This window comes from Thalassophryne amazonica, chromosome 4 (genome assembly GCF_902500255.1).
Source record: "Thalassophryne amazonica chromosome 4, fThaAma1.1, whole genome shotgun sequence".
NCBI lineage: Eukaryota > Metazoa > Chordata > Actinopteri > Batrachoidiformes > Batrachoididae > Thalassophryne > Thalassophryne amazonica.
The window spans coordinates 38,148,853-38,165,643 of NC_047106.1; the positions used below are offsets into that span (position 1 = coordinate 38,148,853).

Here is a 16,791-nt window from a genome sequence, read left to right on the forward strand (position 1 = left end):
GGTGCTATTAAAGGATATATATTTTTTTGCCTGACACTGATACATAACAAGATGAACTCCAGACTGAAGAGATGACTTGCAGCAGATTCACCTTTGGTTGACCTGGTTGACCCTTGGTCTCAGGTATGAGTGTCTGATGTTTGAACTCCGCCCAGGCCACAAAGATATATCATCCCTTCATACATAATATATGAAATGTGCATTTCTAATTTTGGCACACTCAGAACAGGATCACGCCCCCCCCCCCCACCCCCTCCTTCCCGGTGGGGGTCTCCAAACTGGAAAAAAGTAAAAACAGGCATTTTCTTGACAAAAGCCTCAAATGATTTCTTATCAAAGTGGTCGATGCTGTTCTGTGATTGGTGGTTTAATTGTCCAACTAAAGAGCAGCTCGTGAACTTCCCCACAGACGCGCGTCTCTTGCGCACACACACCAGCGGCGCGTGCTGCCGTGCGCTCCCCCGTGCCGCCGCTGCACCTTCGCTGTCTCTCTTATTCATTGCTTTGGTTGTTGTTGTTTGATGACCCGCAGAGATCAGGCGGCGAGACGCGGCGGAGGATGACGAGCGGAGGATGAGAGGACGGCTGGCTGGGTGGCGGACACGCAGTAGAACCGCTGACGCACCGGAGGAGCAGCAGGAGGAGGAGGAGACGGGACCTGACATCTGCCGTGACACTTTGGGGGAGGAGGGGGGGAATTCTCTCACCGGCAAAAGTGGGGGAGGAGGAGGAGGAGGACAGGAGGAGGTGCCCCGTGCGCGAAAGGACATTTTAACGTGAATGGCAACATTTTGGCGCCTTTTGCTTTAATTTTTTTTTTTATTTTTTTATTTTTTTGCAGTGCCTCGTGTTTTTGAAATAGTTGGACTCCCGCTGCACCACAGCTGTATTTTTTTTTTAAACATTTGAACTTAATCCGCCCCCCGCCCGGAGAGAGGAGCGGGGAGGATTCGGGGTGAAGGCGGACTGTTTTTGGAGCGCGCCGTCAGAGCGCAGAGGATTCTCCCACAGACCTGTCTGTCTCACATGCAGAATCATCCATAACACCCCCCACTGTCTGATGAGACCCCGGTGGAGAGGAGGACCGGTTGTAGCATCCTTTTCTTCTTCTTCATCACCTCCACACTCATCCTCCCCCTCTTCGCCACCATGTCCTCGTCGTCGCGCAAGATCTCCACCGGCTCTTTCAGCAGCTCCGTGGGCTCCGATTGCGGGCTGGAGAGCCCTGGGGGAGACGGAGGGGACGGCGGGCTGGAGCCGGCTGAGGAGGTGCGGGGCTGCCCCTTCTCCTCCATCCCGTCCTCACGCAGAGCGGCGCTGTGGAACGGCCGCAGCCCCGCCGACAGGACGCCGTGCCCGGCGGGCGAGGAGCCGCAGGGACCGTTCGTCCCCCACAAGAGGATGACCAGGAGGAGACGGGTGAACCTGGACTCGTTGGGGGAGAGCTTGAGGAGGCTTACCTCACCCACGGTAGGTCCTCCACTTCAGTCAATCAAAGCCATCACCATGGCAACTTAGTGCTCGCATCAAAATTTGTTGCTGACCTTTATGATGCAAGCATACGTCACCATCGTCAAGATTTATATGCATGTTTAATTTACATATAAGGCTCTTTGATGATTTAAACCAGAGTTCTTTCTTGTTAAATACACGTTGACCTTTTGAAATTAAAGGGGCCATAGTGTGCGTTTTTTAAAACAAACTAATATGGGTTACATGTGTGAATTAAACAAATATTAAAGTTTAGAAACAACAATGATACAAGCAACAAAAGCCATTGGAGCGCCAATGCATATCCTGTATGTGCACATGTTTTGTGTATGTTATACTTCATGATGACATTATGCCATCTCTTATACCAGGTAATAATAAATGATTAGCTGGTCCTTAGAAGCTTGGATCACCTCTTCTGCTCTATTGGTTGTGGAGATACCCTTGAAAATCTATTTTTCATACTATATTCTTGGTGACCTTGACCACAACCTCTGACCATGTTTCGGCAAAAATTTACCATGAAGGGCCAAGACGGTGTAGGTTTTCCTTGCAGTCGATCGCCTCAGCAGATGGTTTTACCCATGAGCTCCTTCCCTTAACTTAAAGTCCTGATCAGCTGTGAAATCACCTGCTAAGTTTTTCGGTAGACCAAAGAAAACCTGCACTGTCTTGGTCCTTCACATCCACCCATGCCTTTGACTGATCTCTTCCAAAAGTTGAACTCTGGGACACTCACCTGGGGACTATTCCTAAGAGTGAAAATCTGTTATCTTGTGGATGGATGGACTACAATACTCTGTGGTACTGGTGGAACAGAGGGCAACGTTACAGCAGGTAGCCCAGTGGATAAGGAGCCGACCTCTCATGCTACCTGTCTCTGTCCTGTCAGTCCACCCAGCTGTAAAAATGGGTGCCAGCCTTAGCTAGTGAAGTAAATATGAGGCATCATTGTAAAGTGCTTTGAGTATCTTCTATATGGAACAAGTACTATGGAACTCCTTCTGCAGTCCTTCATCTTCTAAGGAGGCGATGCATCCTAAAAAGCATGTCTGCAAGTCTTTTCCTGTTGCTGTTGCTTTAAATTGAAAGGAGCTGCTGCTTGTCATTCCATTGTAGTTACCAAACAAGTTAAAGCTAACAAGTAAATCTTGGTTTGAGTGTGTTTTTTAATGCATATTTTATGTGGATTGGTCAAACATGAAAAAATATGACAAATATGGCATATTGCAACAGTAACTATAAAGTAGCAGTGGTGATGACCACCATTTTTTCTATACCTGCTAATTAGTGCTAGCGGTGCTAATTTGCAAATTAAATAAGACTAAAATTTCACTCAGTGGAAAAACTGGAGCATAGTCTTTTTAGATGCTTCGTTAGGACAACTGGAATTGTAGTCACCATATAGCAAGTCATATTGTCACAGATATTTGTAATAAGTTGCTCAGAAAGGACAAAGACAGTTGAGTCCCCAGCTAGCGGCCACTGCTAGCAGGACTCCAGACCTGACACACTAGCGGTCATGCAAACCTTCCACATCCCTAATTATTTACAACTTTATGGAATAAATTGATCAGTTATACAACAATTCACCCTTGTAGCTATTAAGAGCAAAACTGTTCTTTGTACCAGGCTGTAAACATATCCTTCTTCTAAGTAGGGAGGGGTGTTATTTCAAAAAATTTGGAAACCTATAAATGTTTGCTTGAATATGGAAATATACACGGAATAAACCATAGCAGGATAAATTTTGGGTCATTTGGTTCCAAAAACCCATATGGGCGGAGCCAGTGAAGATATCGGGTTCAAAAATCACCAAAAATATTGACGAAAATGTCATATCTTGAGAACCGCTGCACCTAAAGACTTGAAATTTGGCTCCAAATGTTGCTTGACCCCAAGTTTATATTCAACTTCCATAGTAACAATAAGCCTATCTGGTGTTTTTAAGAGTAATTGACAAAAAAACAAAAAAAACAACGTAATTTCAGTACATATGTTACGATCAATTGTAACAAACCTAATCTATGTAGTTTTTATTTCAGGAACATCAGTTGAGTTTAATCATCACATGTAAAGAATGACATGGCCACAATCAATCAATCAATCAACTTTTTTCTTATATAGCGCCAAATCACAACAAACAGTTGCCCCAAGGCGCTCCATATTGTAAGGCAAGGCCATACAATAATTATGAAAAACCCCAACGGTCAAAACGACCCCCTATGAGCAAGCACTTGGCCACAGTGGGAAGGAAAAACTCCCTTTTAACAGGAAGAAACCTCCAGCAGAACCAGGCTCAGGGAGGGGCAGTCTTCTGCTGAGACTGGTTGGGGCTGAGGGAAAAAAACAGGAAAAAGACATGCTGTGGAGGGGAGCAGAGATCGATCACTAATGATTAAATGCAGAGTGATGCATACGGAGCAAAAAGAGAAAGAAACAGTGCATCATGGGAACCCCCCCCACAATCTACGTCTAAAGCAGCATAACCAAGGGATGGTCCAGGGTCACCCGATCCAGCCCTAACTATAAGCCTTAGCGAAAAGGAAAGTTTTAAGCCTAATCTTAAAAGTAGAGAGGGTGTCTGTCTCCCTGATCTGAATTGGGAGCTGGTTCCACAGGAGAGGAGCCTGAAAGCTGAAGGCTCTGCCTCCCATTCTACTCTTACAAACCCTAGGAACTACAAGTATGTAAGTAACAATGAACTAATTATAAGAAACAGAGTGGTTTTCTACGTCAACAGCACATATACGACACACGCGTTACTTGAAATTTTCAAATGCTCCGTCCATATGGGTTTTTGGAACCAAATGACCCCAAAATTATACTATTATGGTTTATTTCATGTATATTTCCATATTCCATACAAAAATTTATAGATTTCAACATTTTTTGAAATAACACCCCTCCCTATTCTAAGGAGGCGATGGAGAGTGACTCGCTTTAGAGCCAACCTCATGTATCCCTTCAAAGAATTGGCCTGAGGAGGTTGCCGCTTGATAGAAATGACCATCCTATGCAACAACCAACCCCAGCCTCCCCTACTGCAATGCCCATTTATTATGGATATTAACATCATGTTGCTCTCCAAAGTTCAGATTCTCCCACAGCTTTGAAAACCAGAAAATTTAACATTTCTTAGCATTGCATTTCCTTTAAACCCCAGATGATTATATCTAAACTCATTGCTGTCTTACAATGTTTAACGCGCAGCCTCTGAAAAACTGTCTTTTCATCCTTCACCTCTGCTACCCTGAATCATCTGGCAGATTATATAATAAATATGTTGTTGTGAGGGAGAATCAGTGAGAGATGCCTGTGGCCTGTCTGTAATGATGTGAGGACTGTGACGAATGAAGCCGTTTCTCTGTTTGTGTGTCTGAGTAGTACTACAGGTTCTAATGTAATCATGCAGCGATTTGAGCAGAGCACAGCGGATGACATGTGACGAAGGCCTTTACTACAGCTTTCACCTCTGCTTTTGATTTGATTATGTCTCCCCGGGGTTGTGACCCCTGTTATGTCAATGTCCAGCAGTAAAATATATTGATGCATTAACAATCAGGAAAAAGGAGGTTAACAAACGGAAACGGCACACGGCAGAAGACTAACGGCGTATCCTCAGTCAGCTCATGATAAGATCTGCCATAACATTTTGAATCTGGGCGTGAAAATGTATCCGACTCCATGACAACAAGTCTGCTGTTGCAGCCGGTGCGCTTTCCTTGGTCCACCGCTTTGTGGGACAGAGTGGAATCAAGTAGATTTACACTTGTTTGGAAAATAAGTTTAGAAATTTTTGTATTGAGAAGCCTGATTTAGTTTTTGTATTTGAAATGGTATAAATAAATTAAAATGTGTGAAATACCAAGGGGCCCAATACATTTGAATGGCACTGTATGTAGACAGGTGTGTGTCTTTCCAAATCATGTCCAATCAGCTGGTTTTACTCCAGGTGGACTCCAGTTAAGCTGTAGAAACATCTCAAGGATGATCAGTGGAAACAGGATGCACCTGAGCTCAAATTTGAGCTTCATGGCAAAGGCTGTGAATACTTATGTACCCGTCTCGTCTTAGTTTTTGATTACATCTGCCATGGACATAATAAAATCATTGACATTTATTTATTTATTACTCAAGGCCATCAAATATGCCCAATGGGTATTGTGAAGACTTTGCGTCCGTCCAGGGACGTCGAACTGGGGGGGGTGGGGGGGGGGGGGTGTAAAGGGTACTATGTACCCAGGGCACAGAGCATGGGGGGCCCACAAAAACCTGGCATTAAATACATTTTTGTGTTGTATGTATTAATGTCCATACAATTCATGTTGTAAAAGAATATAATTAGAATGAATGTATGTAACCGGTTGTGACTGACTCTGCGTTGTGTTTGAAGAAGGAGAGTCTCAGACGTGGGTATCTTTGGAGGTCGTCTCCATTTAATTTCTGACAAACAGTGAAATAAAAAAATAAAAATCCTCCGGTCAGTGGCTTCTACACGACATGCCCCTACTCAAATTACATGACACAGATATATGTTTCATTCAGCATATCGTAGGTACTTTATAACAAACCTAAACTAGCCAATAAACTTAAAAAAATGCAATTAACCAAGGCTAAAACAGAAATTCCCTCCCGATTGCAAGACGACTTACCTCTCTCCCTTGCACATCAGTAACAAAAGGGGAGAGGAAAGGCGCGAAAACGCTACTTATAGAGGGCGGTGTCACATTAAAATGTGAACGTAAGGGGACAGGTGCATATCGAAGTTCCACATACTGACCTGGAGGCCCAACCTGTCAGGTATTATCTAAAATAAATGAACAAAAATAAAATCAAAGTTACACAGATTTTGTGTAATTATACCAATAACTAATGTACAACATATTTTTGCATACACACATTGTTGCTGTATAATTGACCCTGTTACACTCACCCCCCTAGAATTACACACATTCTGGGTAACAAAACAATCCACATAAGCAACCTGGCCATCAAGAAAATAACCGAATGACATGAACCAGCAATATGAGCTTCCTACTGAAAGGATAAGAGAATATGAGCATTGCTTGGCGCCTAGCAAGAACTCACAGTACTTTACAGACAAGATGAGGTGCCATATACACCACACACACAGGCTGATGAGGTGGGTGAGTAAAGAAAGAAAAGGGCACAATATAGCAACATGTAACCACAATAACAAAGAGAAGTTTTACATAACATGCCACCCTGATTCACACATCTTACACATGAAGAACAGGACGGGCCCGGCTGGACCCCTAGAATGGACTCATGTTGTGCTATGGACTCAATCAAGCGGCACACCGGTCTAATGACTCTGCCCAACCACGTGGTACGTTGGCCATCTGCATCGGGTGCTTGAGGTGGACCAGCAGGTGGTGGTTGTGGCAGGAGAGCTGGAAAAGCCATTGGGGGGTCCAGGGCAATGGCAGGGGTACCAAAAGCAGGTGAGGCTGCTACAGAGGGAGAAGTCAGACAGCTAGAAGTAGGGGGCTCATTAATGGAGGACTGCTCACGGACCCATGAAGCAGTGCGGCCATCATCAACTTCTGAAAGCGTATCAGCAAGGGATGGCTCAGCCGATGCAGCTGCAGTGTCTAAACCAGACACATCTGTCTCATGTGAATCAGATTTAGGGGGGCATTGGTCATGCTGGGGGCGAGCACAGACATGGGAGAACCGTCATCCAAGGCTTCTCCCAGTGGAAGGAAGTTGACCTGAAACAGCAGGTTCCTTTGAACTACCCGTTCATTTCCCTCTGGATCCCTGATCCGATAGATATGCAAGGCAGGTTTTGAGGCCACCACAGTATGTACAACAGGCAGCCACTTGTCAGAGAGCTTATGTTTACCCTTGATGCCCTTGTTTGCCAGCAGCACCTGGTCACCGAGAGACAGAGGCTGACCTTTGACCCGTTTGTTGTACTGGTCACACTGATGTCTCTGTTCAGCTGTGCAGTTTTTCTGAGCCAGTGCCATGGCACAGTGCAGGTCCTCCAAAAGTGATTTCACATAGGCATCATAGTCACACACAGTCACATCACGGAGTACGTTTTTGAAGAGAAGGTCAACTGGCAGCCTAAGGACTCTCCCAGTAGAAGGGTGCGAACCCGGTGGTCTCATGAACTGTGGAATTGTATACAAAGGTCATGGTCTGGATCATTTGTGGTCACTTCTGTTTGGAACGAAGGGGAAGTGATCTCAACATGTTACCTAAGGTGTGGTTAAACCTCTCCGTGCTGCCGTTCCCCATAGGATGGTAAGGTGAGGCGTGGGACTTCTCAACTCCTGACAACTTTAAGAGCTCAGAAACCAATTCACTCTCAAAGTTGGCTCCCTGATCAGAATGGAGGCACTGAGGGAAGCCATGAATGCAAAAGAAGTTGTCCCACAGTCTCTTGTCCACCCTCTTGGCAGTTTGGTCCTGGCAGGGAAAAGCATGTGCCAACTTTGTGAAGTGATCAGTGATCACAAGGACATCCACAGACTTGTTGTGATTGTCCTCAGCTGACCAAAAGTCAATGCACACGAGCTCAAGAGTTGCAGAGGTCTTAATGTTCTCCAGTGGAGCTCTTGCAGAAGGCTCTGGAGTCTTGCTGAGAACACATCTGTGGCAGTGTTTCACATGATTGCGGACATCTTTCTCAATGTCATACCAGTAGAAACGCTGGTGGGCCAGAGAAAGTGTGCGGGGCTGGCCTTGATGACCAGCATTGTCGTGAACACCTGACAATGCATCTGCCTTCAGGGAACCAGGCACACCAAACTGGAACCTCATCTGTTTGATCAAGGGATCCTTTGTGGCCCTATATAGGATGCCGTTCAGCAGTGTTAACTTATCCCATTGTTTCAGAAATCTCAGAGTTGGCGGAGTCTCATTGCAGCGTTCATGCCTGGAAGGTCTCCGTTTCCTGTCAACATAGTGAGTGACTCTTGAGATGATTGGGTCCTGCTGCTGGTGTGACTGAAGCTCAGCAAGAGACAAAGAGGGCAACATGTCTTGGCCAGGAGGTCTCAGGGTGGTGAGGTGGTCAGCCATGGAGGCCGCACGTTGCCTGGGAGCAGAGTCCCATTCGTCTAAAGAGGAGAGGAGTGAGGAGACATCCTCTTCGGACATTGAACCTTCAACAGCAGAAGAGTGAGAGGGACCCATCACTGACTGTGGCTGGCAGGTGAGGCGAAAGGCATCCTACACACACCCATCACTGACATCACACACCTGGTCTAGCAGCTCAGAGTAAGGTTCGCTCAGCAGCCACTGCCTCAAAGGCTTCATAAATGGATCTCTGCTGAGGGCATCTGCCACCACATTCAGCCTGCCAGGAATGTGTTTGATCTCAAAGGAATATGGAGCCAGCTTGGAGACCCACTGCTGCTCACAAGCGTCAACTTTTGGCTTTTTTAAGATGTATGTGAGGGGATTGTTGTCAGACCAAACAGTGAACCTGTGACCCTTGAGCCAGTGGCTAAACTGATCGCAAACCACCCACTTCAGAGCCAAAAATTCCAGTCTGTGAGCAGGATAGTTGGCTTGACTGCGACTGAGAGTTTTACTCGCAAAGGCGATAGGTCTTGCCTTCTCCTCACCAGCAAGCATCTGTGACAGAACAGCACCCAGACCATCAAGGGAAGCATCAGTGGAGAGAATGAAAGGCCTATCAAAGTCTGGGTGTGCCAACACCATACTGTTGATGAGTGCCCTTTTCAAATCTTCAAATGCTTTCTCACAGGCGGGAGTCCAATCTTGAGGAGTCAGTTCTCGGAATGTGCCAGCCCTCCTCCGACCAAAGGAGCCTTTAGCCCTCCTCTTCTGCCCTGCAGTCAAGGTGTAGAGTGGCTTTGCGATGGAAGAACAGCCAGGAATGAAGTGCTGATAATACAGCACCATCCCAAGGAAGGACTTGACCCTCCACTGAGATGGGGTGTGGCCATCATCATTCATGAGGTCCTCCCTCCTGAAAGCAGAGATGGCCTTCACTTTCTCCTCATCGACTGAGACACCATTACTGTCCACCATATGGCCAAGAAACTTCACAGATCGGCGTAAGAAGTAGCACTTCTTCTGCGCCAGCTTCAGGTTGTTGGCTCTGAGACGCAAGAAGACCACCGCCACCCGTTTCAGGGCTTCCTCCTCGGATGGAGCAAAGACGAGTAGGTTGTCCAGATAACAGAGGAGGCTGGAGAAGTTCAAGTCACCGAACACACTGATCATCATCCACATGAATGATGCAGGACTGTTGCATAAGCCCTGCGGAAGTCTGTTGTACTCATACAGGCCTAAGGGTGTCGTAAAAGCTGTGGACTGCCTGTCAGACTCATGGAGAGGGATGTTGTAGAACCCCAATGTGAGGTCCATGGTGCTGAAAAAGGCTTTACCACCAAGGGCAGCAAGACAGTCGGCCTGGTGAGGCAGCAGATGGGCGTCCTTGACGGTCTTGGCATTAAGCCAGCGAAAGTCAGTGCAGATCCTCAATTCCCCTGACTTCTTCCAGACAAGGACCAGTGGAGACGCATATTCACTGACTGACTTACTGATAATGCCCTTCAACTCCATCTCAGACAGCACCTCTCTCAGTTTATGATAGGGAAGCCTGAAGGGGCGATCATCAGTGAGGTGAATTCAGTGGACAAACTCCTTTGCTTTCCCGCAGTCCAGCTTGTCTTTAGAAATGAATCGGATAAAGTGTGTACCAGAATGCTTAAGGCCTGCACCAACCAATTGAGGGAGCCCCTCCAGCATGTTTTCAACCTGAGCCTGCGTCTCGGAAAGGTCCCAGTCACGTGGAAGACATCCTGTGTCATTCCAGTTCCTAAGAAGGCACACCCGAAGGAGCTGAATGACTACAGGCCGGTTGCTTTGACATCCCACGTGATGAAGACCATGGAGCGACTGCTGCTGAGCGTCCTCAGACCTCAGGTTAGACATGCTGAGGACTCACTGCAGTTTGCATACAGGGAGAAGGTGGGAGTGGAGGACGCCATCCTCTACCTCCTTCACAGGGCCCACTCTCATTTGGACAGGGGTAACAGCGCTGTGAGGGTCATGTTTTTTGACTTCTCCAGTGCCTTCAATACCATCCAGCCCCTGCTACTGAGAGACAAGGTCATGGAGATGGAGGTGGACACTCATCTGGTCACCTGGATCACTGATTATCTAACTGGAAGACCACAATACGTTAGATTCAGTAACCGCACCTCGGACACAGTGATCAGCAGCACTGGCGCACCACAAGAAACCGTGCTCTCTCCAGTTCTGTTCACTCTGTACACATCAGACTTCAATTACAACTCAGAGTCGTGCCACATGCAGAAGTTTTCGGATGACACTCCTATTGTGGGATGTGTGCGAGAGGGACAGGAAAGAGAGTACAGGGACCTGATACATGACTTTGTGGAGTGGTGCAAATCAAACCACCTGCAGCTGAACATTACCAAAACAAAGGAGATGGTAGTGGACTTTAGATTGGACTGGTCAGCCAATACTGACACCCTCTACAGGAAGGGACAGAGCAGACTGTACTTCCTGAGGAGGTTAGGGTCCTTAAGGATCTGCCATAAACTCCTGTGAATGTTCTACCAGTCTGTGGTAGCCAGTGTCCTCTTCTCTGTGGTGGTCTGCTGGGGGAGCAGCATGAAGAGGAGGGACGTCGGGCGACTGGACAGGCTGGTGAGGAAAGCTGGTTTAGTGCTGGGAACAGAGCTGGAGACATTAACATCAGTGGCAGAGAGAAGGACCCTTAGTAAACTGCTGGCCATCATGGACAATGTTGAGCACCCTCTGCACAGCGCCATCATCAGGCAGAGGAGCTCATTCAGTGGCAGACTGCTGTCCCAGTACTGCCACACGGACAGATTTAGGAAGTCTTTTGTCCCTCAGGCCATCAGACTGTTTAACTCTTCCCAACACAGCAAAAAATAATCCTGTGCTACATCTGATTAGACCTTTTATTGCTTTTTTTGCACTACCAACAATGTTTACACTGTTTACTTCTTTGCACAACTTACACTGTTTATATTGTGTACTGTTTACATCTGCACTACCTCCTTATTACTGCATTATTACACTATATTTACTCCTCCGTTATATTCTGTGAGACTGGATGCTGACAAAATTTTATTTTTATTTTTAGTTTAGTTAGTGGTTTTTATTGAGTGGTCTATTTTCTTTTATTTATTTCATCTTATTTGTGTGTCTGGTGTAATGTGTGTGTCTTGTCTAATGTGCAAGCTGCTGGATGCCTTGATGCCCTCTGGGATCAATAAAGTATCTGTCTGTCTGTCTTCTTTCTTTCTTTCTTTCTTTCTTTCTTTCTTCTTTCTTTCTTTCTTTCTTTCTTTCTTTCTTTCTTTCTTTCTTTCTTTCTTTCTTTCTTTCTTCTTTCTTTCGTAAATCAGCATTGCCGGGAGAAGGTGGTGGCATTGCTGGGGAAAGAGAGACCCGCGGGCACTGACGTCTTATGTGACCAGGACTGAAACAGTTGAGGCACAATCTATAAAGCCTACAGTGTGCATGGGTAGAGTGGTCCCTGGAGCCACAGACCTTGCATGCAAAGGGCTCAGAAACCTGTGGGTTACGGGGTTGACCAGCTTGACGGTGGGCTGGACAACGACTGACTGGCTGATGTCTGACTGGCTTTTGATTCATTGCAAGGGAAGCATTGCACAAAGACAGAACTTTATTAAACATAGCCACAACCTGTTGAACACCAGAGTTGTGAGAAGGTGAGCCAACGGCAGCATGAACTGGGTCAGACACGGCAGGAGGAGATGGGGACAAAGAAACAGGCTCATGGGGATTCACTATTACATTGTCTGACTGGGGCTGGCAGCAGGCCAGGGCAGAGGCCGGTAGTTAGGCAGAAACTTTGGCTGGTGTGCTACCAAAGCAGCCTGGGAAACACTAAGATCAAGAGGGTGAAAAGAATCTGCTACAGGGCTTTGACTGTAGGCTGACAAACCCACTGTGTGTTGGGACTGGGCTGCTGACTTTCTCATATTTCTCATGTGAGCATCCAGATGCTGCTGAACCTCAGCTGCAGTCCACTGCTCAGGCGCCTTCAGTTGGAATGATATGGCAAGCCTGGGATCAGGACAATGATTAATGAACATCAAGACCACCTCAGCACTGGGGTCCTCCACAGATTTACCTCGCCTCCAGAGACACTCATCAGCAGCATCAATGGAGTTGTTAAGGCACATCCAATAGTCCATAATACTCTCACCAGCACGGGGAACAGTGCTGTAAAAATCTTTCATGGGCAAGTTAGAGTATGACAACTCACTAAAGTTGCATTTCAATATATCAAACACAGCTGTGGGCAGGTCAGCTGAACTCAGTTCAGGACGGCTGCAGAGCGACACCTTCACCACATCCCTAGCTTTGCCTGTAAGTCTTGACACTATCAGGTCAACCATTTCAGCATGAGTGTCACATTTCACCCTATTCAGGTAACATCTCATCATGTCCTCCCATTCATGAACAGAGAACACATCAGCATGATCACCCCTGAAGTAAGGTGGAGCTTTAACATTTGTCTGCTGTAGCGGAAAGCTGTGATCAAACAACCAACATCTTAAGCTTGCATTAAGCAGAGGCCATTGAGTTTCTTCAAAGAAAGATAAACTCCATACAGCAAGGGCTGGTATATCTCCAGGTGTCAAAGAGGAGACGCTCCAAGCCAGGCACAGCTTGGATCTGTGTCAAACCACCACCACTTATCAGGATTTAAGACTCCCCAAAGTGCATTCCTCATGGAGCTGTGAACCGTTATCAGTACCCCAAACCAGATGCAAATCAACTCCCCTCTCACATAAAAAAACCTCCACAGAAAGACACTTTCTTCACCAAAAGTCCTAAAAAGAGGTTTTTCACACTACTCAAAAGAAAACAACTCACTGAAGGATTAATATCAGTCTACTGATTATTGCAAAGTTTTTGGTTGAAATCAAATCAGCATTACACTTTTCACATTTCTGCCAGATAAATACAAAATCCAGCCATGGAACAAGAGTGACCCCTGTTGGACAATTTGGGAAGGGCAGGTGACCGACTCCTGCAGACTTAAAAGTGTAACCACGTTTAAAAGAAAATTTCATTGTATTGTTGTAACAAAAAAAGGAGAAAAGAAAATCACGTGACTCTTTTCACTTCATGCATGATACGTTATGCATACCATGCATACCTTACTGAATTTTTATGAAAGTATTATATTTGATGTGTTATACTCTGTTCATTGGAGAAAGTTTACTTATATGTGTGTGTGGTATATAATTCCAGGTAAACCAGTTACAAGATTTATTCTACAGGACTTGTTCAGGTTTTGAAGCAGGAATTTTGGAGCCACGCTGATTTATATATATAAAACTAGAAGAAGGAAACTCCAGAAACTACCTTACCCAGAATTCTGGGGGGTGGAGCTTGTTAAACCTTTAAAAGAGCTTGCACCCGGGAATTCGCTCTCTTTTCTCTCGCTCTTTTCCTCTCTTCACTTTCCTGCATCTTGTTGTGTGCTTCTTGAGTCTAAAGACGCGCCCTGGCCATCAAGAAAATTTATGACTCTTTGTTAAAAGCCACGTGCTACTTAAACTCCTTTTTGTTTTGCGCAATTACTTTTTCGACAGATAACTTTTGCAACTTTTGTCAAGTTAAACGCGCTGGCGCATTTAACTTCCTTTTTCCGAACTTTCAAATTAAACCTTTTTTCCTTTCTTCAACTCAAAATTCCTTTCACGAACATTGTTCTTCTAAAGTCAGCTATTTTGGTATTGAGTTTTGATTTGACCCAGCTTCCAAAGGACGATGACGAAAGACGAATTTTTGATTTTTGATAGAGAATAAAGAAGCTCAAACCTTTATTCTGACGAGCCAGACTCCAGAGCGCTGCAGAGAAAAACATCCAGGTCAACTGAGATGTTCAACAGCGACTTGAACTGCCGTTGCAAAGTCACAGCACCATAACAGAAATCATCCCTGCAACTGACGAAACCGAGCGGGTCAGACTGGCAGAGCCTCTTTGTCAAGGTTCCTGAAGTAGCTGTGTGGTGGATGGAGCGTCGACTGAACCAGACGGCGTCCAGCATCGGACCTCACAGAGACCCGCTGCACTGCGCAAAGTAAGACCAGGCTATGTTGTCAGATAAACAGAGTGGCTTTATTTAACTCTATTCAAAATCATTAATCTTCTCTCAAGCTAATAAATACCAAAGCAAATTACCTGTTAAATTAGGATGAATCTTACTCCTAAAACTCCCGCTACGAAACCAAATTATCTGAACGTCATATAATCATTGCTCATTGAATGTCGTCATCATTAAATTGCTCACTGTGATATGTCCTGTTATTTAACTCCTGCCAGAGTTAAATAAATATCTTAAACGTGTGAAGTTGTGATTTTTGTATGGTTTTACAGAGGGTGTCGGATCTGACCTGCAGAGCTTACCCCTTAGAAATTGAGACTGATTTTAATATTTCCTATCGACTGACCCTAAAATCAGTGATATTATAACCTTGTTATAGATCATTAAGGCAGCAATAGGTGGTGCCCCCTATTCAAGGTAAAATTATCCACAAGTGATAATTTTCAATATTCCAAACACATTATTATATTCATCCTGTGGCTTCATTCCTACACTGCACAACAACTTTCAACTGTGACGGACCAGCATCACTGGATGACTGACTTGTAGTGGGAGACTGAGGCTGGATGGTACTAGACTGGTGCATAGTGTTAAGGCTGGCTGAGATATTTTCCCCAATTTGTTTGGCCAAATTTGTCATCATGTCTCTAAAATAATCAACAGATATAACTCATGTGGGACTGGGGTCCGGCTGGGTAACTGGCGTGGAACTAGCAGTGGGGGTCAAAGGTGGGTTAACTGTCTGATCAGCTGTATATTTGGGAACACCAGGGGACATCAACCAACCCCTACCAGCAACCGGTTGGCCCCTCCCCACTCCAAATGTGACATTATGTAAATGTTCATCCATATTACAAGCCTCGAAAATATCCACCCCTGACAAGACAAAGAGCTAAACAAAAATGGCAATAAGTGCAATATTGGCAAAAAGGAAAAAAGTAAGATAAAATAAACACCTTGAACTTGAGGCGCACTATAACAGCTGTGCACAATTCAACATCAGCCCAGCACAAGTAAGAGCATTAAATCCCCCCAAAATGTAACTAAAATGCACATGCACACAATCACCTGTAAAGGATGAAGAAAAAGAAAAAAAAAATCTAAAACTTTAAAACTTACGAGGTCTGTTAGAAAAGTATCCGAACTTTTTATTTTTTTCATAAACCTGATGGATTTGAATCACATGTGCTTGCATGAGCCAACCTTGAACCTTCGTGCGCATGCGTGAATTTTTTCACGCCTGTCGATTGCGTCATTTGCTTATAAGCAGCCTTTGTGTGAGGATGGGTGGAGTCTCTCGTTTTTTCTTTGCAAGGAAATGGCGGAACGACTGGAGCAGCGCGACTGCATCAAATTTTGCCAGAAACTGGGCGACAGCCAAGTGGAAACCATTCGGATTATTCAGACGGCTTTCGGTGGCTTTTCAGTCATGTGACTATCCGAGAAATTGTGGAAGAAGTGGGCATGTCACAACATGTCCTGTGAGACTTCAACAAGGTGGCACTTTTGTTCCGCCATCGTGCCCAAGCCATCGGCATGAATTTCGCTGCAACTCTTTTCATGGCCAAATCTTCTGTCACAGTGGAATGTGCCAAAAAAGTGCTGATGTCCACCTCTTCCACAGTTTCTCGGATAGTCACACGACGGTCCCGCATCACCACAGCATTCACTTTGGAATGATCTGGTCATTTCAGCATGTTGATGGCCGCCCGGAGCGTGGCGCGCTCTCCACCGTTGTGCAGACGTCTTTAGCATCGTCACCGAAAGCCGTCTGAATAATCTGAATGGGGCCCAGAATTTGGTGCTATATGTATTGAAACTCTCTCTCTCTCTCTCTCTCTCTCTCTCTCTCTCTCTCTCTCTCTCTCTCTCTCTCTCTATATATATATATGTATACGAGGTCTGTGAGAAAACTATCCGACCTTTTTATTTTTTTCAAAAACTATATGGATTTGAATCATGTGCACTTGCATCAGACAAGCTTGAACCTTCGTGCGCATGCGTGAGTTTTTTCACGCCTGTCGGTTGCGTCATCCGCCTGTGGGTAGGCTTTGAGTGAGCACTGGTCCACCCCCCCTCGTCAGATTTTTATTGTCAGGGAAATGGCTGAGAGGCTGCCGCTTTGCTCCATGAAATTTTTTTC

At 45.5% G+C, this 16,791-nt stretch overlaps 1 protein-coding gene across 1 annotated transcript in view; it reads left to right on the forward strand.

The window, feature by feature from the left end:
• The first annotated feature begins 866 nt into the window (after window positions 1–866).
• The window catches only part of gucy1a2 (guanylate cyclase 1, soluble, alpha 2), a 269,867-nt gene continuing 253,942 nt past the window's right edge, over window positions 867–16,791 (forward strand). Inside the window, exon 1 of the mRNA XM_034169417.1 lies at window positions 867–1,470. Coding sequence (XP_034025308.1) covers window positions 1,150–1,470 — 321 coding nt within the window. The 5' untranslated portion in view covers window positions 867–1,149. The remainder of the gene's footprint in view (window positions 1,471–16,791) is intronic.